General features: G+C 40.5%; 4 protein-coding genes across 10 annotated transcripts in view; 2 read left to right on the top strand and 2 right to left on the bottom strand.

The window, feature by feature from the left end:
• Nucleotides 1-5,494, bottom strand: part of dhx37 (DEAH-box helicase 37) — a 50,344-nt gene extending 44,850 nt beyond the window's left edge. For 2 of the 3 annotated variants that reach the window (XM_022230584.2, XM_022230583.2), the window contains exons 1-7: nucleotides 4,828-5,494; nucleotides 2,769-2,869; nucleotides 1,748-2,168; nucleotides 1,248-1,396; nucleotides 805-894; nucleotides 593-689; nucleotides 351-464 (exon numbers count right to left, since the gene is read on the bottom strand). In XM_022230584.2, the coding sequence (XP_022086276.2) occupies nucleotides 351-464; nucleotides 593-689; nucleotides 805-894; nucleotides 1,248-1,396; nucleotides 1,748-2,168; nucleotides 2,769-2,869; nucleotides 4,828-5,142 (1,287 nt within the window). In that variant the 5' untranslated portion in view covers nucleotides 5,143-5,494. Of the gene's footprint in view, nucleotides 1-350; nucleotides 465-592; nucleotides 690-804; nucleotides 895-1,247; nucleotides 1,397-1,747; nucleotides 2,169-2,768; nucleotides 2,870-4,827 lie in introns of those variants that run through there. The other variant, XM_087141393.1, reaches the window with a different exon arrangement.
• On the top strand, nucleotides 5,488-16,114 carry vps53 (VPS53 subunit of GARP complex). 3 transcript variants are annotated; one of them, XR_015426480.1, is made up of 20 exons: nucleotides 5,488-5,605; nucleotides 6,520-6,717; nucleotides 7,129-7,215; nucleotides 7,715-7,830; nucleotides 8,005-8,124; nucleotides 8,255-8,333; nucleotides 8,429-8,496; nucleotides 8,917-9,132; nucleotides 9,303-9,549; nucleotides 9,851-9,942; nucleotides 10,399-10,641; nucleotides 11,177-11,372; nucleotides 11,788-11,870; nucleotides 12,290-12,368; nucleotides 12,993-13,141; nucleotides 13,497-13,652; nucleotides 13,884-13,935; nucleotides 14,096-14,200; nucleotides 14,536-15,643; nucleotides 15,682-16,114. XR_015426480.1 is itself a non-coding variant. In XM_022230585.2 (19 exons), the coding sequence occupies exons 1-19, from the start codon at nucleotides 5,504-5,506 to the stop codon at nucleotides 14,683-14,685; spliced, it is 2,538 nt and encodes an 845-aa protein (XP_022086277.2). In that variant the 5' UTR covers nucleotides 5,488-5,503; the 3' UTR covers nucleotides 14,686-16,114. The 3 variants fall into 3 exon arrangements, 2 of the variants coding, with proteins under 2 accessions (XP_022086277.2, XP_022086278.2); XM_022230585.2 differs by having other exon boundaries at nucleotides 14,536-16,114; XM_022230586.2 differs by having other exon boundaries at nucleotides 11,195-11,372; nucleotides 14,536-16,114.
• Nucleotides 16,115-16,381: 267 nt separating this feature from the next.
• LOC110976844 (E3 ubiquitin-protein ligase DTX4-like) overlaps nucleotides 16,382-25,533 on the bottom strand; it is a 58,404-nt gene continuing 49,252 nt past the window's right edge. For all 3 annotated transcript variants that reach the window (XM_087141398.1, XM_022230477.2, XM_022230476.2), the window contains 2 exons: nucleotides 19,441-19,530; nucleotides 16,382-18,802 (listed from right to left, as the gene is read on the bottom strand). In XM_087141398.1, coding sequence (XP_086997524.1) covers nucleotides 18,578-18,802; nucleotides 19,441-19,530 — 315 coding nt within the window. In that variant the 3' untranslated portion in view covers nucleotides 16,382-18,577. The remainder of the gene's footprint in view (nucleotides 18,803-19,440; nucleotides 19,531-25,533) is intronic.
• LOC147798043 (uncharacterized) lies at nucleotides 20,180-24,411 on the top strand. Its single transcript, XM_087141395.1, has 2 exons — nucleotides 20,180-20,603; nucleotides 21,253-24,411. The coding sequence occupies exons 1-2, from the start codon at nucleotides 20,586-20,588 to the stop codon at nucleotides 23,224-23,226; spliced, it is 1,992 nt and encodes a 663-aa protein (XP_086997521.1). The 5' UTR covers nucleotides 20,180-20,585; the 3' UTR covers nucleotides 23,227-24,411.

Here is a 25,533-nt window from a genome sequence, read left to right on the forward strand (position 1 = left end):
TCAAAGTAGATCATGTGAAATCAAACATATTACACATCAAATCTAGTTGCCAATTCAAATGCAGCACATGCATTACCTGTGAAAAACTGACCCTCTGGTGTTTTGCACTCTGCATGTATAGCGCCCTCAACAGACAATGCCCAAAGCTTATATATGAGCGGTCAAGTAGTCAATGCTCCTTGGGGCCTAGAAATGCCCATTTCTACCCCTTTTGTAATTTGAATTGTCAAACTGTGTGGCTGCGTGATCTTGATATTCTGAGTGCCAACACTCTCATCCACCACTCAACTCAAGTCTGGTATGAGAGGTCAAATCGAATCAATGACCTACACTTTGACCTTTGAACTGACCTTGTTTCTGAGAGGCACTATCCTGGACAGTAAGCCAATCAGGATGTCCGTGTAGACACTGCGTTCATGAGCCTCATCAATAACAATCACAGAGTACTTGGTCAGCAAGAAATCCTGTTTTGAGCAATAAATTCAGATAAAATAATCACGTGTTTCAAACGGACATCTGTGATACAAGAGCTAATGATTAAAACGTAACTGCTCAACATTATCTTTGGAACGGTTTACTTTTTTCAAAATACCTTCTGGATCTCCTTGAGTAGCACACCATCGGTCATGAATTTGATCTTGGTATCCGCTGTCACGTTGCCTTGATAACGGATCATGTACGACACCACACTGCCAAAAAATAGCAAGTACGTGTAGAGCGTAAAGAGTCACATTCATTTTTCTTAAGAAGAATAGCTTATTATCCAAATATGAAGTTTCAGGGTTTTTTCAATAATTATCTTACCTTGTGGAAAGGCCCATTTCCATGGCAACTCGTTCTGACATAGTAATAGCGGCAACTCGTCTGGGTTCTGTAATTCCTATCAGACCATTTCTGTAATTGGTTTGACAATTATTTAAAAATTTACCGTTAGAGGAAACATCATTTGGAGTATTGTTTGGAAATGAAAATGTGCAACATTACATGGTTGGAATCGACTGGGGACCCAATCTCAGTGAGCATGGCCTGGTATCAAAGAAAGCCTCAGCTTCATAAATTTCATTGGCTTCCATTACTTCCTTTCCAAAACGCTGATCAGCTGGTGTACAGTACATCGTTGATTAAATTAAGTCTGCCCTGGGTCAAAGTTCACGGAGGCAAATGCCTTCACCGGATTGGTCCGTGGTGACCACTACAGAGATACCTCATCATAAATACAACTCAAACCCAACATTAATCCAACTCACTGTGCGTAGCCTGCTTCATAGAGGAACTGCGGGACCTGTGTGGTTTTGCCGCTGCCCGTCTCTCCACACAGGATGACGACTTGGTGTTCGTTGATTGCTTCCATGATGACCTGCTCCTCGGCTAGGATAGGAAGAGCCAGCCTGGCAGCCTGGAGATGGTGAGACGGATAGAGTTAATGGCATTGAGGACAATTGTTTACTTTAGCAAAGTGTATCACAGTAAACTCCTAGGTACATGTACATATAGCAGGGATGGGAAGGTTGATCTCCAAACCTGAACTGAAATTTTGAACATGTTTGTTACTCTAGAACCTTCCAAAATCCTCCAAAATCCTCCAAGTCCCCCACTATCCAAGAAGCACAGTGGCTGGGCTCTACCTTCCTCAATCCCACAAAACCCAACAAAACCTACTTAAAGGTGGACATTTTCTAAGGATTTGGAAAGGTTCAGATTAAATGTTTGATGTTCCCTTCCATATGCAAACTCGTAGGTCGCTTACTTGAATCTCCGGCTTCCTGTCGACGTGAACAAACACAGCCGGAGTCCTGTTTTCAGGAGCTCTTGTCTTCCCGCTCTTGTCCATCTCGGATGTCTTCTTGGACACCTCCTCATCTTTCGTGCACATCTCGGCTGATGAAGATAAGGATGGTGAACCTTCAGTAACAAGTTCAGTCACTGGAGCATCTACATCTTTGTCTTCTCTTGAGTCCGTTTCCTTTGCATCATCTTCAGTCTTGCCCTGCTGTTTGGAGTCATCATTTTCATGGCCGTCACCGTCAACCTCATCTGATTCATCATCGCTTGATTCCAATTCACTCTCCATCTCCTTTTCTGCCTCTTCGAGTTTTCTTCTCTTCCGCCTGTTGACTCCTTTGAGGCTGTTGATGGAGATGCATTCTGGCATTTTTTCAGCCAACTGCCTGAAGCAGGTGTAGGGACAACAGAGAATGCGAAAGAGGTCAGAGGCATTTTTGGTCAAGCCAGAACAGAGGTTAGAAAGTGTTGAGGTAGTTGAGGTTTGGTAAGAACGGTCCGGTGTGGTCTGGTTTGGCATGGCTAGGCTGAGTGTGGTTGGGCCGGGTATGGTTGGGCTAGGTGTGGTTGGGATGGGTATACATGTAGTTGGGCTGGGTGCAGTTGGGCTGGGTGTAGTTGAGATGGGTGTTGTTGGGCTGGGTATAGTTGGGCTAAGTGTGGTTGGGCTAGGTGTGGTTGGGATGGGTGTACATGTAGTTGGGCTGGGTGCAGTTGGGATGGCTATGGTTGGGCTGGGAGTGGTTGGGATGGGGGGTTAGCAGTCGGGTCATGACTATGGCGCTGTATTAGGTTGAGGTAAGGGTTGAAATGGGTTGGTAGGGTTGAGATGGTAGGGAACCTTTTGGAATGAGGAAAGACTAGATTGGCTTGAGACAGCTGTACAAGTAGGTAACCAACTAAAAATAAACAAACTTTAGAATTGACACAGGCAAACACAGCTAATGTAAGGTGTACAATGGAAAATGTATGAAATGATTTAATACCTTTTTGTTGCTTTTTGTCCAAGATGTGCTGCAGAAGCAAACATAGACATCTCCTGCTTTGATGCTTGATGCTGGACCAGTGAAGCTAAAATATCTTCTCTCTGAAAACAGCCAAGGAAGAAAATTGGAGAGCATTTTCTGCCTTTGTTTACGGGTCATGCTATTTAGCGTCAACAAGCATCAACAAAGTGTCAACAAAATATTCAAGCATTTAGGGCTGTGCCAAATATCCGGATATTCGATCGAGTATTGAATATTTGAATATTATTTTCCGAATTCGAATATTGGAGTGCAAAATTCATGAAAACAAAGTTTTCCTTTTGTTTTAAATGAGAAAAATTGTAATGTGGAGGCTTGTTTCAAGCAGACTCAAATGAAAAGTGATAGAAATCTTACAATTCAAAAATTAATTTGTTCATTACAAAATTTTAAAGGACAAGAAGTACTGTATTATTTGTCTCTAAATCTTGCTAAATCGTGGCTGAAGATACTCCCCAACGTGAGAAGCTATGTGTATTGCAGTGATTAAAATGTACAATTTTGTGCATCATTGCAACTGATTTTGTATGTGGATAGTTCTTCAACAATCGGCCTGTTGGTACGACCGAATATTCGGATATTCGACTGAAGTGAAGGTCGAATATTCAAATAGTGAATTATTCAAATTGACTCAGTCCTACAAGCATTTTTATGTAAATATTTTATAATTTACAATATCAGTAAGGCTCCTAAATATCACATTCGATGTATCACGTTATCAAAAATGATGTTTGAGTATGCAAATTTGAGCAACAAATTCGGGCGTGCTCATGCAGCCTGACCAGCTGCTATCTTGTTTTTGCATGGATGGTACAGTGAAGAAAGATGGTGACCTCCATACAACGCGAAAAAGTTTTGTTTTTCTGTGTGAATCTAAAAGCGAATTTGATACTTCTCTTACATGCATGTAGTGGCAGGTCTTAGAGTCTGTAAAATATGATAAAAATCACTTTCAAATCTGTAGAGGGTATTTTCAAGTTGTTGATGCTTTGTTGACACTACTTATGTGTACTGACGCTTGTTGATGTATAGCATGACCGTTGTTTAGTGGCGTGGATACATGTGAGTGTACCTGCATCTTGGCACCAGAAAGGAATACCGTAACATTTCACCTCTAGAAATACAGGGTTGGTCATAATGCTGCATTCCCACAAGTTCTACAGAAACTAATACTATTAACTGCAGAAGAAGCATGCTAGTGCTTAGTCAATTTGAATAATTCACTGTTCAAATATTCGACCTTCAATTTGATCGAACATCCAAATATTGGATGCGCCGAAAGGCAGATTGTTGAACAAACGATACACAAAATCAGTTGCAACAACATACAACTCACATCTAAGAGTATCTCCAGCCACAATTTAGCAAGATTTAAGAGATGAACAAGACTTCTTGCCCTGTTGAAAATTTCTATTCCTTTTGAATACATGTATGTTACTTTTTTAAATCGTTGTAAGATTCCTGACATTTTTCATTTTTATCTGCTTGAAACAAGCCTCCATGGTGCAATTTTTCTCATTTAAAACAAAAGAAGATTTTCCCTTCCTTTTCAGTTTGGCATTCGAATATTCAAATTCAAAAAACAATATTCGAACATTCAGCAATCGACAAAAACGGAATATTTGGTTATTCGGGTATTCGGCACAGCTCTAAAACATGCAAATATCTTTTCACTGCTTTTGTAGGAAACTCAAAAGCATTTAAAAAACCTCACTACAAAGTTGTAACACTGTAAGATACATATGCTGTATACAACTTTGGATATGTATTGACACATTTTGTAAGATAATTATTAAAATAAAATTCATACTTGGGTGTATCTACTACCGCCCATAAAATCAAGCCTTTAAAAATATTAGTAAGGTCTGAAATATTTTGTCATGTGAAGTGCATGAATATATATCTTATAATTATAGGTTTAAATATAATCAATTAATGTGTTCAAACTTAATACATATGAATAGGAAAACTACAAATGGGAGGAACATTAATCAAAGTCTGAAATTTTGAAAAACAATACCTTGGATTTCTTTTCTTTTTTATCTAAGACTTTCTGCAGTCTCTTGCGTTGTTTGTTGCTCAGTTTCCTAGGTAACTTGGTCTGAGGTTCTTTCTTCTTGTTGTTGGCTTTTTTCTTTGAGGGCAGAACCAGTGCGTTGCTGTGCATCCAGTCGTTTTGTGTTTCCTCGACCAAGGCGTCTTGCGACTTCTTGTCGGCCGACGGCAAGTCCAGTTCAACGCAGGGGACATTGTGCGCTTTACGAATGTCCGCATCGTCAACAATTTGCCGGCCTCTCTTATTAAAATTCCGTTTTATTCGACCCATTTTTTGCATTAAATTGGAAATTTATACCCTAATAAAGAGCATTTTTTCATTATGACAACTTTCGCGATTCAGAAGATGAAGAAAAAACCGAACATTTGACGAGCGTTTTAGCATACTCTGCCGCACGTGTTTTAAAGCCCTGCAACACAAGCCCGCTTGTGAGAACCTTTGACCTGAGATAAAGTAGTTCACAGAATTCTTTAAAATTAATTGCATTAAAATGAATTCATTTCAAAAATCACATAAAAATGAATTTATAACGCCATTTTGAAATATTTCAAAATTTACGTTCAAATATTTGAGAAAAATTTCATTATGTTCAAAATTTATTATTTATCCGCGTGTTAAGAGTCCACTGTGTCAAACCAAAATGGCAGCGCCCATGGACGAAGACGATGTTGACATCATTGATGATCAGCATTTAAATGCCATGCTTGTTTTCCCTCAAGATGTCCAGCAAGCAATCGAGCAAGTGAGTGAAAGTCTTAAAATGTGTAGCCGCTCATCCCGATGTTTAATTTTGTTTTTTCATTCGTGGAAATGCAGAAAATCACAAGGCCTACAGCTGTGGTGGCGACGGACATTGATGGAGGGGCGGTACCTGATATAGAAAATAAAATGGGGGCAGTTATTTTTTTTCATTTATTTACTTGTATTTGACGTGTTTGGTATGCAATTCTTGACACGCATAGGTCATGTAGGCCTAAAGATTAAACGCACTGACTTGTACTTTGTAGTAACTGCAACTAGGAGTGTGGGAATTTTCGACCAGGAGGAGAATTCGACCAACTGCATTCAAAAACTACACAGCTGGTAGAATTTCCAGCTTTTCTTCTATGGTCCAGTACCCCCACCTTTAGTACCCTATGTACAATTTACCTGGCCCTATGTTGACAAAACACAGCAGCCCAATTTACATTTAGGGGGCCTATGTAAGTTCAGGACGGAGATAAATGTTCAGCATGATCAAGAAAGGTATCAGGAAGAGTTCCATATACATGTACGGACCCTGGTAATCATTCCAGAAAAGTTCAATTTAGGAGGTGTCAAGTGGCATCCACGTAGGGAACGCTTTCCAAGAAAAGAAGAGGACTCTTTTAGTGAAAACTGAGAGGGACAGGATTGTTTGAGTTCCATTTACAGATGTCACTAATTTTTCCTTGCAGTGGTTTCGTAGCCATCAGAAAATGATACCATAAAAACTAAACTCTAACAGGGAAAATATTGAAGCATTTACTTAAAACACCTACATTTTTTCAGATCAGTTTCATAAAGTTTGTGCTTAGAGTGTCAAGTGATTAAAAAACTCTGTCCAAGGATTAATTAACTTGTTGAAGTTTGTGAAAATGTTCAGCACCCTTGCTATGTTTACAATCCTACATGTAGGTGCTGCCGTCCAACGACCCCTTAGACAAACCCGATTTCAATGCAGTGGAGTACATCAACAACCTGTTCCCAACCGAACAGTCCCTGGCTAATATTGATGATGTCATCAATAGGATGAGGCTGAAGATCCGTCGCCTTGACGACAACATCCGCAGCGTGGTACGAGGGCAGACAAATGCCGGCCAAGATGGGAGACAGGTGACCAGCAATAGTCAAATTAATCCTCCTGTGCAAACAGCCATTCTAGACAAAGTTGTCGTATCAATCAAAATCAGTCAGGTGACTTTGACAGTTTAGAGCCCCCTGCTGATATAAAGCAGAGTTGATTGGCTAGGACTGTTGATATGGACCTCTTTCCTAGAATGGACAAATAAAAAGGACCGGGATATTTCACATTCAGAATACACAGATGCTTACCAATATTAAGACAGAAAAGTTGTAAAAATCTCTGAACGTAAAAACACCATCTAAATTTCTTTATTGTACCCGGTACAGTCATCTCACATTTAGGAAATCATTCGCATGAGCATAAGATGTTTGAGCAAATTATCTGCTTTCCTATTTTGAAGGGATGCTTAGTAACTACTGTGGGTGGTTTTTATCTCACAGGCCTTGTCAGAAGCACAGAAGGCCATCCAGGAGCTCTTCAAGAGGATTAAAGACATCAAAGAGAAAGCGGACAAGTCTGAGCAGATGGTAAGGACGGTCTCATTCCATCCTCAAATAGTCTTTCTGAATCAGTGCAGTGCAGAGACTGAACATTTCCTGATTGACATCTGACTAAAAAACCAAGGGAAGAACTTGCAACAAGCCTTCCCCCACCCAAGACTTTATCACTTCTGTTTCAAATAGGAAAAAAATGCAAGCTGGGGCCATCTTTGTAGCTCTAAAATCCTTGACATTGGACACTAGGAACCTCCCTGAATCCTACAAAATCCTCCACTCTGCAGGAAACCTAATAGATACTTCTTTGTATTTCAACTTAAAAGAGCATCAAGCTGCATTTTAAGTACAGTGATTGGGCTGTACATTCCTCATTCCTACAAAATCCTCTAACATCTCCTGCTGGATTTTGATGGATATGGGAATGTTGGGGTCGATAGCCCAGCATCAGGTGCAGTAAAAAAAAAAAAGTTTCTCAAAACCAAATGAACCAATTTCTTTAACTGGTCAATTCTTTTTTTCTACTTGGTAGGTCAAAGAGATAACGCGAGATATCAAGCAACTTGATCATGCTAAGAGACACCTGACCTCCTCTATTACCACACTCAACCACCTGCACATGCTGGTTGGCGGAGTGGACTCGCTGGAGTAAGTGACTTCACAGATTTACCTCAGCATCATTACATTACAGACATTATGCATTACACCCTTTTTAGAAGGCGTTTTATACCATTTAGGAAACAATAAGTTAAAAGTGTCCACTCATCCCTCTTGTTGACATTTGATAAACATTCAAGCTATTTACCATGATATTTTTGTCAGGTCTTTAACAAGACGGAGGCAGTACGGGGAAGTGGCCAATCTCTTACAGGGAGTCATCAATGTCATGGAACACTTCCAGAAATACATGAGCATTCCGCAAATCAGACAACTCTCAGACAAGTAAGTCCCGATCTTCATTTGTTGAGGGTGCTAGGAAAAAAACAAATATACAGACATGTTTTACAAACAAAACTTCTACACGGATCTTTTCACTGAAACGACTAGAAATTCAAACGTGTTGTTTTTCCAGAGTTAAGAAGATCCAATCGGAGTTAGGAACCCAGATCCTCGCCGATTTTGAGGATGCTTTCACGACACAAGGAGGCAAGGTAAGATGAAAGCCACTGTTGATGTTTGTGTTATCAAATCACCAGAATTTCCACTCGAGATTTGTTTTCTTTCATATTTTTCTCTTTTCTTACAGTTACTAAGCAACCAATCACAACTTGCGGAAGCTTGCTTGGTTGTCAATGTGCTGGATCCTAAAATCAAGTGAGACATTTATACCATTCAGAGTTACGTCATTCCAGAAATTGTCCATTTTTGTGTGTCCCTGTCACATCTGACATATGATTTTGTAAGTTCAGAACACATTTTCTAATTTCCAAGAGTGATGAATTAATGCAAAATACCTGCCAAACAAATAGTAGTAGTTTGAAATCAATTCCGGTGATATTTCCATGTCAAATAGCAAAGGCCAGATGTAACAAGGACATGAAAATCTCATACTTTTGGACCCCAAATGTCTGGAATTACCCAGTTATTCATATGTAACATAATCATGCACTGAGAGCCTGTACTATAAATCTCAACCACGACAAACATTTGAACCATACCACTGGACAACTCATTTTGTAGATCATTGCATGCAGACGACAGTGCATATTCTCAACCCATCATTTACCTTCTCAGGAGAGACCTCCTCAAGTTCTTTGTCAAGTTGCAACTCCAGGAGTACGTGGTGCTGTTTGGGGAGAATCAGGATGTGGCCTGGCTGGACAAGATTGACCGCCGTTACGCCTGGCTTAAGAGGGCGCTGGTGGAATGCGAGGAAAAGTTCGGCCGCATGTTCCCCAGGGATTGGGACATTGAGGAACGGATATGCGTCGAGTTTTGCAACATTACGAGGTAGAGTGCTTCTGTTGTAATAACAGAAAGTGGATATTTAAGAACCAAAGTTGTAACATCAGTTTAAAGAGATTTAAGCTCTTTTCCTTCTGGAAATACATAAGTAAAACTGTGAAGCTTTCGGGAAAAGAGACTGTCAGAAATGCCAATGTGTTCTGTTTGCTGATCAGGTCTGAACTGAGCAAGATCATGCAGAACCGCGCCTCAGAAATCGACGTGAAACTCCTTCTCTTTGCCATCAAGCGCACCACGACCTTTGAAACCTTGGTGGCCAAGCGGTACAGCGGGGCCACCTTACGACCCCCCGGAGGGGAGGAAGGGTTATCCGCCCAACCCCAGGCAAGGATTGACACGCCGGAGATGCCTGTCAACCCTTTTGAGACTGATGAGAGTGCGGAGCCACCAGTTGAGGTCAAGGTAAAGATTAATATAGACCAATATCTTAATCTGTGTTCTTGAGCTGGACAATTTACGTCAATATCTTCTCGCCATATTGGAATCAAAGAGATTCTTATGAATTCCAGTTTGCTGAAGTTGCAGCTGAGATTGTTTCGAGTTGTGAATTCTAAAACGGAGGAAAAATAAGCTTGATGAGCAGGGGTAACAATGTAGCCCCTTGAATTGAGAGTCCTAGTTTGTTAGTTTGTTTTCTTGCTAATTTCTCACTGCTTAATGAATTTCCAGTTATTTTTTCCATTGCCATTTTCCATTCGGGCAGACTGTTCTCAAGCCCAAGCCCTCGCCATTCCAAGGAATAATCAGTCAGTGCTTTGAGCCTCATCTCCATATCTACATCGAGTCTCAAGACAGGTACAAAAAGTAACCTTCACCCTAACACCAAAATTAAAGGCCAAATTTCATTTTTCATGAAACAGCTATGCATTCAAATGTAAACTACAGATTGCCAGCCTTGTTCTGGAACTGTCTTTAAATGGGCCCTTTTAACCGTGTTGCCCTTACAAATAATATATTTAGCCCAAGTAAACTCTTTGTTTTCTCATAAGAGATGCGACAGTATTCCGTTTTTGGATTCATATTTTACAGAAACAGGAGGCTTTGAGACACTTGATAGTAGCAGACAAACTGGTCCTTTTCCAAAGTTATGAGCATGCTCAGAACTATGTGCGCCTGCTCAGAACTAGTTAAAGTACTAGTTTGTCTGCTGCCACCAAGCATCTTAAAGTCTCCAGGTGATATATTTAGTGTCAATCATGACGTCTTTAGGTGACAGCAAGAGGTAGTTTTTGGGTAATTTTTCTGCCCTAGATATTTGTCAGAGCTGATCCAACAGTTTGTCTCCGACTTCCACTCCCACGGCCCACCCCGTATGGAATCAGACGAGAGCGGCGCCATCTTGCCGAGCAGCGCCGACCTCTTCGTGGCCTACAAAAACTGCATGGTGCAGTGCTCCAGTCTCAGCACCGGTACCCCGCTGCTCTCCCTGACGGCCACATTCCAGAAATACCTGCGAGAGTACGCAAACCGGTTACTGACCAACAACTTACCAAAGTGAGCGGATGGGAAGAGGAGGGGGCGGGGAAAATTAAATGAGGGGAGGTGATTAACCAATCATCCTGTCAGTCCGGGCTGCAAGGCTGTCAATTTTTCTTTGGAGCCATCAGATATATTTTGCTAAATAGCAACCTGTATAAAGTGAATTGCGGTCTTGGAGTTGGTTGTGCTTTGTCAGTGTAAATCTGAATGACAAAGCATTTGTCATTTTGTGGCAAGAAAGTGATTGGATTTTGTTATCAGGAAGCTTAGGACAGTGAAAGTCCATTCTCAGGTATGAAATAGAAATAGCGTACAGGGCCGATTGATCGGTCTTTAAGGCAGGTCGGTTTCAAACTCAGAAATCAAATTTTTTATGATAGTATTTTTTCTCTGTCTGTGGTAATATATATTTCTAAATGCAAATACTTTTACCTCCTGACTGCTCCTCATCATCCTGATTTCTCCTCATTACTGACATCTTTTCATCGCCACTCATTGCAACCATTCATCACCTTCCATGGTGCCCGCTATCGCAAACCCAACACAATAGCCTTTTTGCCCGGCGCAGGTCTCAGTCGATGCAGGGGACCAGCACGTCGGGAGCCATGGGGATCAACATCTCGGCGTTGCTGAAGGAAGGACTGAAGGACAACACGCCCGAGGCACCCAAGTTCACCAAGGAAGAGCAGTATTTGGTCTGTAGCATCCTGTGCACGGCAGAGTACTGTCTGGACACAACGTCACAGGTACATCAACATCTCTCATTCTAGTTTAGCTGGTGTTTAATACTTGGGAGGCACCCACTCTTTTTGTTTCCGAGAAAGAGGTTGTCTCAAAAAATTGACACCCGCCACTTCACTCGATGTGCTCCATTCTGTTGATCCTAAATTTACCATTTCGAATAGCTGGTTGATCAAACTTGATTGTGACTTACCTTGTGTTAAAATGAATGGCATCATTTGTTATTATTTTTGTTTGGCCATTCATCACAAACGAGATAGACAAACCAAGCATGTCTACATGCACAAACATTACATACATGCAAACGCTTGTTAAACAAGTCATTCGATTTGTACATCTTCTGAGAACTTGTCAACATTTGCCGTAATAACCCTGTCTGTTTTTTAACAACTTACACTATACTTTTTTTCTGGAATGCAGTTGGAGGAAAAGTTGAAACAGAAAGTCGACCCGACGCTCGTGGACAAGATTGACCTGAACGGGGAAATGGACGTTTTTCACGGGTAAGCTTGGCCCGTCACAGAGAGGTTGCACCATTGTTCAGGTCTGTGCTTTAATTATATAGAATATGCACAGGTCTACTCATGGGCATCACTGTAGAATAAAAGCACTGACTTGGAAGATGGCTACCACGTATAACCTCTTTGAGCCTCAGACTAGACCAAGAGAGGGCGCTATTTCCTCAGCAACGGGTCTTCTTCGGTTACTAACTGTGCATCGCTGGCTCGTGAATGACTAGGAAATGAAAGTGTTGCAATTGCGTCACTTCAAACAAATTGCATACTCTCACCAACATGGCTGTGTTCAACCAATGAGGGCGTGCTTCTGCTCAAGGTGGATAGACACTTTGTATCCCAGCACTACTTATTTGACACTTTATTTTGCCAGCGCAATAAAATCACTTTATTTTCATTCCCAATAGTGTGATAGCTAACTGCATCCAACTTCTAGTGCAAGATTTGGAGTCGGCGTGTGATCCTGCCCTCACTGCCATGAACAAGGTAAGATCACCATTTACATGTAATCTGAACAACCTGTTCAAAAGACTGTATGAGGGCCATTGGCCATCCAGTGCATGATGGATTCAGGAGTTACACATGGCTCAGGATCTGATCAGGATATTTCCAGCTTCAGTGACTGTGACCGGATCTCACAAAATGAGATTTAAGACTATAATTTTGATCATTCTGATTTTGTATGTTCAAGAAAGAATCGATTTGAGTACTCTGTTTTCATGTTTGGCCCATTTGGCACCCTGATGAAAACGGACAATAGAGGCCTTGCGTGGTAGCCATCTTGCAGGGCACTTCTTTTGTTCCACAGGGAATCTTCCTTTGTGCATACCCCGTGAAACAAAAGCACTGGCCTGCAAAATGGCAGCCATGCAAACCCTCTATCTATGCGTGAAAACTTTTGAGGATTCAAAGGTTCTCTTAGAAGGTGTCTCGTTCCAAAATTTCTGTGGCGAGTTGTGACTCAATTGGTTCTGTTGGGTCACAATTCTGGCAAGATTACTTCTGTAACATTTGCTGTGTTACATCCTGTGAAAACTTGTCAACAATTTAGAGTTCTTGACCCGTTAACAAACAACTGTTGGACTAACCCATCATCTACCTCATTGAAAGGTTAACTGGGCAGCCATTGAGACGGTAGGAGATCAGAGCAGTTACGTGACGGCCATCACTGGTCACATCAAGCAGACGTTGCCGACCATCAGAGACAACTTGGCGTCGGCTAGGAAGTACTTCACCCAATTCTGCATCAAGTTTGCCAAGTCAGTGTTCAAATTGGGTCCTTTTGCTTTACTTAGCCAATCTGTACTTCAACTTTGTGTGTGCATGTCACGATTTTACCATTTTTCCTTTCATAGAAAGGAACATTCCAATTGCATCTGAAATCATGAAAAATACAAGTGAAATCTAAAGAAAGTGTTACAAGTGAGTTGACAAATTCCAGATTTGGTTTCCATCCTTCTGGTTGGATGAAAATTTCTGAATACCGATTCCATTGTACCACAGTCCGACATGATAATCAACAGACAAAATTTAAAGTCTGTGATGGTCACTTTGGCTGCAGCTCTTTGGTCCGAATTCAGTCCATAAATTCTTTGCTGATCGTTTCTTTTGTAGCTCATTTATTCCTCGATTCGTCAGTCACATGTACAAGTGTAAGCCAATCAGCACCGTTGGGGCCGAGCAACTCTTGCTAGACACACACTCCCTGAAGACGGTTCTACTCGACCTGCCTTCCATCGGCTCCAAAGTCTCGAGGAAGGCTCCTGCCAGGTGAGTCAGGGCCCCAGACCATCAAATACATGGCAGCCATCTTGGTTTGCAAGACTAAGTCAATGAGACCCAGCATGAACCTGCTATACCAAATAGACTGGCACCCGAATTGCCATCAGCTGTAGACAATCTTCATTCTATTGGAGAACCTGTCAGTTCTTAGCAAATTTCAGACCAGATTTATGCCTTGTTTTCACACTGATCTACTTACCTTTTCCCAATCCAAAACAGCTACACAAAGATTGTCGTCAAGGGAATGACCAAGGCAGAAATGATACTGAAGGTAACTTTGTTCTCTGAGCCGCTTCATTTTTCACCAAATGAATGCAGAAGCTGAAAACAATAACTTTTTCGTTCAATTTGAAGAGTGATCCACTGCATTGTGATAAAGTTGACAAGCTTCGTTGATCATCCAAAATCTGACAATGTTTATCTTTTTCCAGGTGGTTATGTCTCCAGCTGATCCACCCCAGTCCTTTGTTGATAACTACATCAAACTCATTGCTGACAGAGACACGGCAAACTTCCAGAAGGTTCTGGAGATGAAGGTATGTTAGGCCTTACACTCCACCAACTCGATTAATAAAGGTGCAGCGCTCAAAGGGAGGATTTAAGAGGTGCACGTTACAGTGTAGTGAGTAAAAATTGCTATTTAAGAATTGAGGTTGTCATGAATGCTGTTGGCCAACATAAAATGAGATGTTTAACTCATTTCACCACTCTGTTCATGAAGAGGCAAGACTGTCAAGGAGTCCTTTTTTAATGGTGCACACTGCACCATGTTCAAATGGACTCGCAAAAATACTCGTTTCTTCAGTGTAATGTGCGTGGATGTAAACAAGTCGCTCAGTTGTTGGCTTTTCTTTCCCCGTTTATTACTCAGAGTTTGAAGAGGAGCGATCAGAACACGATGCTGGAGCTGTTCCGCACCAGAGTGCCGAGGGGGGAAGGGCAGACCAACTCCCCCTCTGCCCACCAAGAGCAAGAGGGTAGCCGAATACGACGGCTGGAGAAACTCATCAAGAGAAGATAGGACAGACCAGGAGAGACACAGGCAAGAGGAACTGTGTGAGATAGACCTCAAGACCCTGGGGAAAGATTCCTCAGCATCTGCACGACCAGCCTGATGTCTATGCTAATATCTTTGTTTTTGTCAATTCATTCAAATCATTTTTTCTCAGTAAAATACATTATTGCAGAAACTTTGCCTGAAAACTGGGCGGTTACATACCTATGCTAAGCCAAAGACAAGTAACCATTCAGTGCATAGTTTGAAAACGGTAACTCATCCATAGAAGTTTGTAGTTGGTTAGAAGGGATTGGTACCACGTTAGAGTGAATGAAGAACAATCTATTGTGATTGGTGGTTAACCACTTCCTGACAGGTGACCTGTTTTCGAGCACCTAGGCTTTAAACACAGCCAGGGAGTATGAAACCGGACAAAAGAGAGTTGGGCCTTGTAACAAAAGACCATGCTCGACAAAAAAAAACCAGGCTGCTGGGAACTACCAACATTTTTTCACTCTCAATAGTAAAGATAATCCGCGGCCTTGTTTTAAAACTGTATACCACGGTTTGGGGCATTTAGAGCGAGCGGATTATCACCGGGGACAAAAGCTCTCCACAACCGCAGCGATGAGCCACACAGCACCGCTGCACACTAACCTGGTCCCTATTGAATAGAGGTCAGCAGTTCACTGTTCCCGGTTTCAGGAACAAAAAAATCTTACATAACACTGCACAATCTGGGCTCTTTTTACAAGGCTGCAGGCCCGGCTGAAATACTCGGGCGTCATTGAAAGTCAGCTGTCAATTTAGAGTAGTGCCTAAAGATTACTGCCTGTGGGTATAAACGTCCATGAAATGAAATGATGAATTTTGAAAACGGAAAATGATAATTATCCTGGCCCAGCATCATCAACATTTATAATTAACCCGGCAGCAAGTGCAAGCTGGTAAAAATAGACAAGGTTGTAGTGGTGATAGAAGGGTCATGGTGGTGATAGAAGGTCACGGTGGTGATAGAAGGTCACGGTGGTGAAAGGAAAGATTATTAAGTTTATGCTAATGTATTTGGTGAAGACATGAATAGTGTTCTGTGTACATAGTTCCAATCAATAAATTAATTTGTATGTCTAGCATTTATCAAATACATGTGCATGGTTGATAAACATCAATGTTTATACCAGGCAAGATATGGGACGGAGGGATACCCCCCTAACCTGTTCAATCCCTATACACACTCTAGACTATTGTTACCTAACACATCCCCCCTAGAAGTCTGTAAAGAATTCCTGAGATTCCGATCAAACAATGACCAACACAAAGGCGGGGGTTCTCTCCATCCCATATCTTGCTTCAAATGTCAATGTTGATAGCTAGAAAATGAAATATGGTGCCCACCATTGTCTTGTCATACGTTGTGTTGGAATCGTGCAAATAAATCATACATTTCAGAGGACATTCTTTGTACGTTTGGCGTTTTTTCACATACCTAAGATGCCCAATAACTCATTGCAAATTATTGTTGAAACATTTGGGCAGAAAGGTTCATGATTACAGAAATGACAAGGCATAATTCAGCAAATAACTTTCACAATATACTGAAACAATGCTAAGTTACACAGTGGCAATGAGTTGGAAAAAGTGCATGTTGATACGGGAGCCAAGCGTTCAATGAGACATTTGGTCGACAAAAGATAATGTTTATGTTATTGCAGACAATGTGGAAGCTTTTCAATGCTTTGCAGTGCCGTACAGGATTTTTTATTGCATTAAACAATCCATGATTGAAATTAATTTTAACATCAGACTGAAATGATACCATGTTCCAAGGTTTCAATCATCCACTTGTATGAATGGGCCAAAGTCAATGCTAAACTATATGCAGAGAGCACACCAAGTACTATCACATGGTAACCAGTACTTCAGCATGGCAACTAGGTACAATTGGCCATGAAGTACTACTGCATGGCAAACAAGTACTATAGCATGACCCCAATGTACTAGTGCATTGCAACAAAGTACTGTAGCATAGCCATGAAGTACTATTGTGTGGACGCCCAGTCTACATTAGAACTGAGAACTAAACTTGGCTCAGCCTTTCGAGCTCAAAAGTCTGCCTCCCGCAAAGCAACAAACTCAATCATTACAGCAGGTTGCAGCAAAAAGCACAAGTTGGTTTCTCCATTGTGATGAGAAAATGTGGTTTTAACTTCATGTAGAAATTTTTATCTAAGCGCGGTCTCTTCAACCTTAGGAGAAACACAGATGATGCTGGCAAGAATGAACACTGATTAGCTTGGGGACGACAATTCTTAAGCTTCATGATGTGTCAAAGAAAAAGTCATTTAGAGCAAAATATGACAATAATAGTGTGGTTTATAAGGCCTTATATAAATACCCACCTACATGTACACAACAGTTTTTACACCTAAAGGAAATGCAAAACCACATAAGCAACAGTTAAGCAGTTTTACAGTGGAACATCATAATTACCGTATGATTTCGGCATTTTAAAAAAAAAATGAATAGTCACTAAAGTTGAATTAATAATAACAGATAAGTTAACATTGTTTCATATCATGTTTTGGTTTACCCAAAGGAACAGTTCCTTTTCCCACTGTTAAAACCTTTTCAAATAAAAATTCTTTAAAAATAAAAATCCCAGGGTGTAATAAAGGGATAAAGTTTCTTCCACTGTTTTACAACTAAACATACCTTTTTATGGCTTCGATTTCCGTTAACCTTGACTTTTTGCCAGCACTAACTAGCGATACGTGCATGCTTAGATATAATAAATATGTACACTTATCCACAACTTTACAACACATCTTTTTGTAGCTTGCTCGCAGAATAAAAGGCAAAGGTTCATGAATATTCAACAGGTTCATGAATGTTCAACAGGCCACATGAATATATATATGCATGCTTCTAAAATGCTGTGCATATACCTCGTTCAAAAGTGTGCTAATATCGTCATTTTTGGCATTTAAACTGTATACATTGCTTATATATCATTCAGTCACTTGTTACTCAAGAAAAAAACCAAACAATATGTGCACAGGACATTGAAGTCAAGAGCTTACAAGCACAATTGGGTGGCAATAGAAACATTCCTGTGACAAGTGGTGACAAAGCCCATATCCGTTTTCAATACCCACTCAGATTTCTGATGTCACGTTTTAAAAAAAGACAATTTGATAGACATTTTATTGCCGATAAAGTCTTTCCCAAACTGATTTTTTAAAAACCTACCGTGATGTAAAGACATTCATTATGTGTGCCTTTGTGAGTTTCCAATTCATTCTGACATACCATAGGGCATGTCAGCCTGGATGCAATGAACAAAAGTCCAAAAAAAGAAGACATATTTGGCCAACCAGTTGCGGAAACGCAACATTTCACCACAGTGGTACGTCCGATGTTCATAAAACTTTGTGTGAAAAGGATTTTACTGGTAAAACTTCTCAAAGCTCTGTGCAAAAAAATAATGCAATGTGACACTCTTAGAGAAAACATTCAAAGTGTTTCCCCATATTAGGCTCTTTTAGGCTTTATTATGACTCCCAAAACACATGGAATACAGGGTCACACTAGGTGTATTCAAAACTGCAAGGTACTGGAAAGAGGAAGTAGGATTGCAGACAAGCAAATTACAATATCGCCTGTAGAATTCCCTCTCCTTTCGAGAGAGCCTTTGCAGAGAAAATACAAAATTTGACAAGGACTTTTTACTGTGTTTTGTATTTTTTTTGTCACAGAGGGAATGACAGAGGAGAGGGAAATTCTACTCTTAGATGGCAAATCTCTTTTAAAGTAAAGGCTTATCAATCAATATTAGAACAGACACCGTAAACTCGAAAATCCAGTGTTATCTGCTGCCCTCAATTGGGTCTGCACAGGGCTGATGCCAGGGTGGAAATTAATCTTTCAAGCAGTCTTCGGTCACCCCCTGGGCAGCTAGCTCGGACAGCACGTTGTCAAAGTAGTTGGGGTCCGGGTAGCCGTGGCCGGTCACGTTGGAGCCAAACTCCGTCTTGTGGTGGATCTCGTTCCAGACCACGGTGCAAGGCTCGCCTGTGGTGGCCGACGTGCCGATGGTGAAGAGAAGACGACGCTCCCAGGCAATAATAAGAAGCTTCAGGATCTGGAAGGTTGGAAGAGAACATCTGGGCTGAGAGAGGCTGTATCTGAAATGGTTGTCATGAGTTATTTCTAGGTCTTCACAAGTTGCAAACACATGATCACAACAGACATAACCGCAACTCTTGAAGGCCATACAGGAGACAACATTGATCAAGCAGGCTTATCAGAGACCTTACCATGTACATAGCAGGCATGGAACCTGATGTCCCAATTTTGTGTCAAAACCAAGCCCTAAAATGCTTTAGCTCAGTTTAAGAAGGTTGCAGTTGGTGTAAAGTAGGTTCAGGAAGGTTCTTAGCTAACCTAGCTCAAGTTAATGGACATTCAATTTATAATTACATCAATAAATACAAGGTGTACTATGAGCAAACCGTGTTATGAGAATGTGACTTTTGGACAGGCTTTCACAATTGTTACACCTATCTTTTGGAACTCACCTCACAAAACACGAACTCCTCTTATGAGGAAAGACTTAAAGAATACCCCACAATGCTCAGAGATAGAAGAAAGTGGTACTTTCATTTGATGAACTTTGGTTTAGAAACAGCACAACCTGAATCCCACAAAATCTTGCAAAACTGGTAGCTGGATATTTGAGGATTTGGGTCGGCTTGGGATGATGGGAAACTGTACTTTTACCTTTCTTCCAATCTCATTGTCTGGGAGGTAGCAGTGCCTTGGGAACCCGCGGGCAGAGTACCGCTTACCAGGATGAGGATGTTCAGGTCCCTGCAAAATATGAACAAGAATTAAATAACGACCACTTCACATTTCTAAGCCAATCTGAATTGGACACGTATCTCAACACCATGCAACAATGATTAAAGGGAAATGTTTCTTAACCTGGAGCAAAAATGTAAACAAGACATTGTGAAGGAGACACTGGCCAAAAATTTCTTCAAATCTTGGTCAACAAACAATTTGCTTTACACTTCATTATTTGCATCTAAAGTGAATGTCTCCTGGGAGACAAAGGGGTCAGTTGTGCTTGAAACGAACAAAGAAGGCAATGGTTAAAATTGAAACGGAAAAGAATAAAATGGACAGTTCAAAAATTTAACTACTGATAACGTTAAAACTTCAGACTTTGGCTTGAAGTTCTTTAACTATCTAGAAATCAACTGAATTAATTTTGGATTTTTGCCATGCCCGACTTACATGTATAACACTGTTTACTCAGTGTTTGCCCCCAAAGGCTTGAAAAAAAAAAACACAAGCATACTCGGATGGGACTCAAACCCACAACCTCCTGCTTACTAGTGCAGACTTTTAACCACTCAACTACCGAGCTTGCCAGTGTCGGCTGGGTGGTTCGAGTCAGATGTAGCAGCAGGTACCGCACGTGCTTGTGGTTTTTTGACAGTGAGTATACAGTGTTATAATATACGTCAGGGAGGGCAAAAATCCAAAATTAATTAAAATCCCCCTGCGCAAATCCATCCTTGGAAATCAGCTGAAGTGTAAAGGTTATTGTCGTGCAGCGCTCACAGCCAGTAGAACCTTTTGACCTTGGATTCTATTAATGTATGTTAGCAGTATAGGCCTGCTGAACTTTGAGACTGCATGTCCTTTAGTTTCTTAACTACAGAAGTCTGCACAGGCATTGACAACATACACGTGTCAAGCAATTAAGTGATGACTGGACAGGGTCAACAAACTACAACAAAATGGGACATATCCACAACGCCGCCATATTTGCGAATAATGATCTGCAGAGATGAAATTTCAGCACCAAGAGGGTGCTATCTGATGGTATTTGGTGCCATCAGGAGTTAGCCAACCTCATGAAGAAAACTTTCAAGGTTAGTATCAACAGAATAGTGCATAACAGTTTTGGAAAACCTACAAAAAACATTCAGAAGCTCAATATGTATCTTACGTAAGTCACTTTGCAAAAGCAAAGTATGTGTATCAGATGTTTGGGTGGTTGTCAGTAATGGCTGAGGACACAACAATACCTGACCAAATCACACAAACTTTCAGTCATCTCTCTCTCTCTCTACCAAATGGAAGAATTATTCTCTCACACTTAATACCATAAGAACACCATAAGAATTTTATTTTCCATGACAAAATGAAAGGCTATAACCATTAGCTACAGGGACATTTTGTGCTGAGCAGAACAACAATGGAAAATCAGGATACAGTCTAAGATCCACTGGGAAGAAGGTGACGCGGCATCAACTGAACTTGATTGAAGCTTTTGGATTTTGGAATGAACGTGAAGAATGGTTGTGAAGTCAGGTCAACTGAGAACAAGAAAAAAATCAAGAATGATGCTGAAAAAAATTCAAAGTAGATTACAATGGGCATTCGGAGAACAACTTTTTCCATCAAGGGTAAATTGAAGTAATTTTATATTTTATTTATCTGAAGTAGTTTTAACTTCAGAGCAGAGAATATTCTTGCAACAAAAAAATCCTGTTCTATTTCTTTCGGTCTATTCTAAAGGTACAAAAGTCAACACGTTTCACATCCAATAAAACCATGGCAACTGGTGGTGTAGCTGATGGTCTGGGGAAAATTAAGCGTCATCTAGAATGCTCCATCTGCTTCAACCGTTTCACTGAGCCAAAAGTGCTGGATTGCTTACACAGTTTTTGCTTGAATTGTCTCAAACATCTCAGAGAAAGCAAAGGTATGACAGCAGTGAGAATCAAGTGTCCCCTGTGCAGATGTTACACTGAACTGGACAAAAATCAGGTTGAAGATCTGCCAACTAACTTCACACTCAGTGCCCTGGTGGAGGAGTTTGCTATACACGAACAGCTTCTAAAAGGTCAAGGGTCAGAGATCAAATGTCAAAGCTGTAGTAAGAAAAATAAAGCAACTTCATTTTGCCAGGATTGTGTTCAGTTTCTTTGCAATGATTGCCAGGAAGTACATGAACACCTAGCAGGGACAAAATCTCACAACACCTACACCATGGTTCAGCTTCAATCAGGAGAGATTGCCTACAAGAGCAAACTAAGAGAAGAACCAAAATGTAACAAACATCCTGATCAGAATATTAACATTTACTGCAACACATGTGAGCAGTTGATTTGCACAACCTGCTCTGTTCTGAAACATAAACAACATTCTTGTGCAGACATATCGGAGGCTTTTGATAAATGCAAACAAGAAATTGAAGGACTGATGGCAAAGGCTAACAAAATGCAAAACGAACTGGAGAAAGCCATGAAAAACACAGCAGAGTCCCGCAAGACTCTAGACACCATGTTTGAAGCTACCAACAAGAAGATCTCCCAAAAGGCCGACAAGGAGGTTGCTAGGATCAGAGAGATGGAGCAGAAACTGAAGCAAGAGGCCCAGGAGATCTACCAAGACAGAGTCAAGACATTCAAGGCTGCTGAAGATGCCAACAATTCGCAACTGAAAGTAGCAGAGCTTGAACTGGCTGAGATGAACCAGCTCCTGGCTCAAGAAATCAAGACGGAGATTTTACATCTTAAGCAACAATTCTTGTTCGTTCTCAGAGAACTGACTAAACAACAGCCACAAATAGTGCCACAGAAGTTGCACTTCATTGACTTCCAGGACTGTTTTGAGACTGAGAAAACATTTGGAAGGCTGATTCTGGAAGGTGAATGGAGACTGGACAAGAAAATGGAACTGGATGAGAAACATACTGTTACTTCTGTTGCAGTTTTCTCAAATGACGAAATCGTCACCGTAGACACTGAACTAAGTCTTTTCAGACATACATGTAAGCAGCTTGTGACTTACCGGTATTTACCAACAAGCAACCCCCAATCCCCTTTCATCTCCCAAGTGCTACAAATTCCAGAAGTCGAGGATCCACACCAAGTTGCAGTCAACAGACTAGACCACATCATTGTCCTAGATGGTCTTGCAGTCAAGACTTTCAGCAGAGAATATCAACTCCTCCATCAGTTCCAGCCAGGAATTGATTCAGACAGCCAACCAACCTGCCTGGCAGTGGATGATGACAATCTGATAGCTGTGGGCTACAAGGCCAAGGGAGAGATCAGCCTCCACAACTCAGATGGAACCCTCATCAGGAGACTACCGGCACCAATGATTGATGATCAAATGGTAGCCAGCAATAACCGTTTAATGTACACTAACAGCATACTTTCACTATTAGTATCTCTAGATTACTATGGTAAAATAGTATTCAACGTGAACACAGACCCAAGCATATACCAGTACATGTTAAGTCCTAGGAGTGTCTGCTGCGACAATCAAGGCAACATCTACATCTACATGTGCCATGACAACGAAACATCACCCCTGTTGACCAACCTTTTCAGCTTGGGTATCCATCAGTGTAATTCTGAGGGCAAGCACATTAGATGCATAATTAAGGAGGACATGGATGTCAGTGCAATGACATTTACATCTTCAGGAGATCTGGTGCTAGGTGGTGAGGGTTTATTGAAAGTCTATTGTCGTGTTTGAAAACTGAGCCTTTTGGTCAAATTGGAAGTACATGTAACAAAGAAAATGTACATACATGTAAGTAATTCTGTGTGGTAGGATAATTTTTTTGTGATATGAGGGAAATGCTTGTTGGAAATTCTCAACTGTTGACCCAAAGGAATTCACTTCATTTCATTGAACAGCAAGTGGTGTCAACACAGATTACTGAAAAAAAATTGTCATGATAGCCCTATAACAAATAACAGATGTAAATGTACACTTGAAAATCATAGGGAAACACTTCTCATTATAAATTTCAAGCAACTGAACCTACATGTAGTCCAAGATACTGCAGAACATTCTTAATCATACTTTCTAAAAAGTTTTACTCTTTTCAGTCAAGATTCAGCGATTATCAAACATTTTCCACATCTCTCAAACTGAGAGTGTTCCAAATGCTGACAATGGACCAAATGAGAAGCAGGGTTGTTACATGTAATTAAATTAGAAAACAGGCTAACAAACAGAACTTTATGAAGTATATAATTAATCACAGAGAACTGCAGCAATGTTTGTTCTGTATGAAGAGGAAGGGTGGCTGGGGACTGAAGATTTTGCATGAAACACAAATTATTTTACAACTGTTTAAAAAAACTCCTAAGCTCTGTATTCCAATGTAAACCACTCTCTTATTTGGCTATCACACAGTACACGTGTATGTATCTGCTGTTACATGTACATAATATGTGTACAATGTACATGGAGGTGGCCGGGCTAATGCACAAACTGGGTTAAAAGATTTACTTCCTTAATCCTTTGAACCCAAAGGAATATATAACTAGGTACATGTACCATCGAAACAAACAATGGATTGCATGTTTAGGTTGTGACCTGATATAAACATTTATTATGCTTGTGTCAAAATGTTGCAGCAGTATTGAGGAATCAAACTCAACCTGAATATTGGGTGTCGACAAGAATATAAGATTAAATCAGTGCTCTGAAATATATGATTGCTGAGATTTCGGTAACTGAGTACCTTCTTCAGGGCAAGCAGAAAAGGAAGAGTCGTGAATTCATTTTGATGGAGAAAAACAGGCAAATCAATGCCAAAATGTTTAGCAATATAAAGAACTGTTTTAGTAAAAGCTTGCATGTAGAAGATTGCTTGTATGTACGGCTAGCATGTGAATGAAGAAAATTTTATTCCTGGATTCCAATGTACATGTTTGTTTATTAATTAATACATGTTTATCTCCATGTAGATAAATAACAAGTACATGTACACGCTTCGACAAGAACATCTTTGCTCGGAAGGTTAAGGTTTGTCAATGGGGCTCAAAAATGTGACATTTTTTGTGTCCCTGTTACATCTGACCTTTGTTATTTGACATAGAAATATCCCTGAAATTGATTTCAAACTATTACTATTTTTTGGCAGATAATTTGCATTAATTAATTCATCACTCTTGGAAGTTAGAAAATGTGTTCCGAACTTACAAATCGTATGTCAGATGTGACAGGGACACACACAAAAATGGACCTCTAATTTCTGGGATTACCACAATCTACTTTTGCGGCCTAAAGTTCCTCAAATCTTCATTACAAATCATTTCCATACTGACCTTTTAGAGTTTCACCTTTAAGTGGACACTTATTAGTTACTAACACTGAGCCAGTTTGGTATTCCAACAGCGCATGCTTGACATGAAGTAAGTCCAAGGTCATTTAGATGTGCCTGTGATGTTTACCCTCTCAGCACAACCCTACTTAGACTCATACATGAGCTTTGCTCCCGATTGACATTGCTTTCTTTGAAATGTGAAAAATTTATAGCAGTATTTAAAAAAGAAGCTTATGTCTTTTGCATTAATGTCACGCTAACTGTACCAGCCTTTATGAGCTGCATAGCTAATACATAAATCTGACAAACTTACGAGACAACAGTTATAACTGTGAACAGTTATAACATTTGAACAGTACTGAAAATTTGGTTTAAGGTCTTGACCAAAATCAATCAAACATGAGGAGACATTCAGAACTAAAAATGTGAGAGAAAAAACCTAAAGCCAAACAAATGAACCTGGAAATCAGTCTCTGTGTCAATTCACAATACTAGGATAAACGCTGTCATTTGGCTTTGTGTAATTTCAGCAGCTACCAGAACCTTTCAACCTTTTATTCCACTTTATTGCTAATACAGGTTTCTCTGTATGGCAAACTTGTCATGCAATTGTGTTGTTACCTAGTCAGGTGTAAAATAGAGTTCAAAAGAATCCTACGGTAACGTTGGTGGCAACCTTTGTATGAAGAGGCATTCATTTCACCTTGGCAACTGCACAGCAC

This window comes from Acanthaster planci, linkage group LG09 (assembly GCF_054643075.1).
Source record: "Acanthaster planci isolate LZ-2023a linkage group LG09, COTS_SCS, whole genome shotgun sequence".
Taxonomy (NCBI): Eukaryota; Metazoa; Echinodermata; class Asteroidea; order Valvatida; family Acanthasteridae; genus Acanthaster; species Acanthaster planci.

Excerpts from the sequence above, each read along its gene's own strand:
- vps53 (XM_022230585.2), top strand. The coding sequence starts at position 5,504 with ATGGCAGCGCCCATGGACGAAGACGATGTTGACATCATTGATGATCAG. Across the intron at positions 5,606-6,519 it reads TCCAGCAAGCAATCGAGCAA|GTGCTGCCGTCCAACGACCC; the intron begins GTGAGTGAAAGT and ends TCCTACATGTAG. Across the intron at positions 9,550-9,850 it reads AGCCACCAGTTGAGGTCAAG|ACTGTTCTCAAGCCCAAGCC; the intron begins GTAAAGATTAAT and ends CCATTCGGGCAG.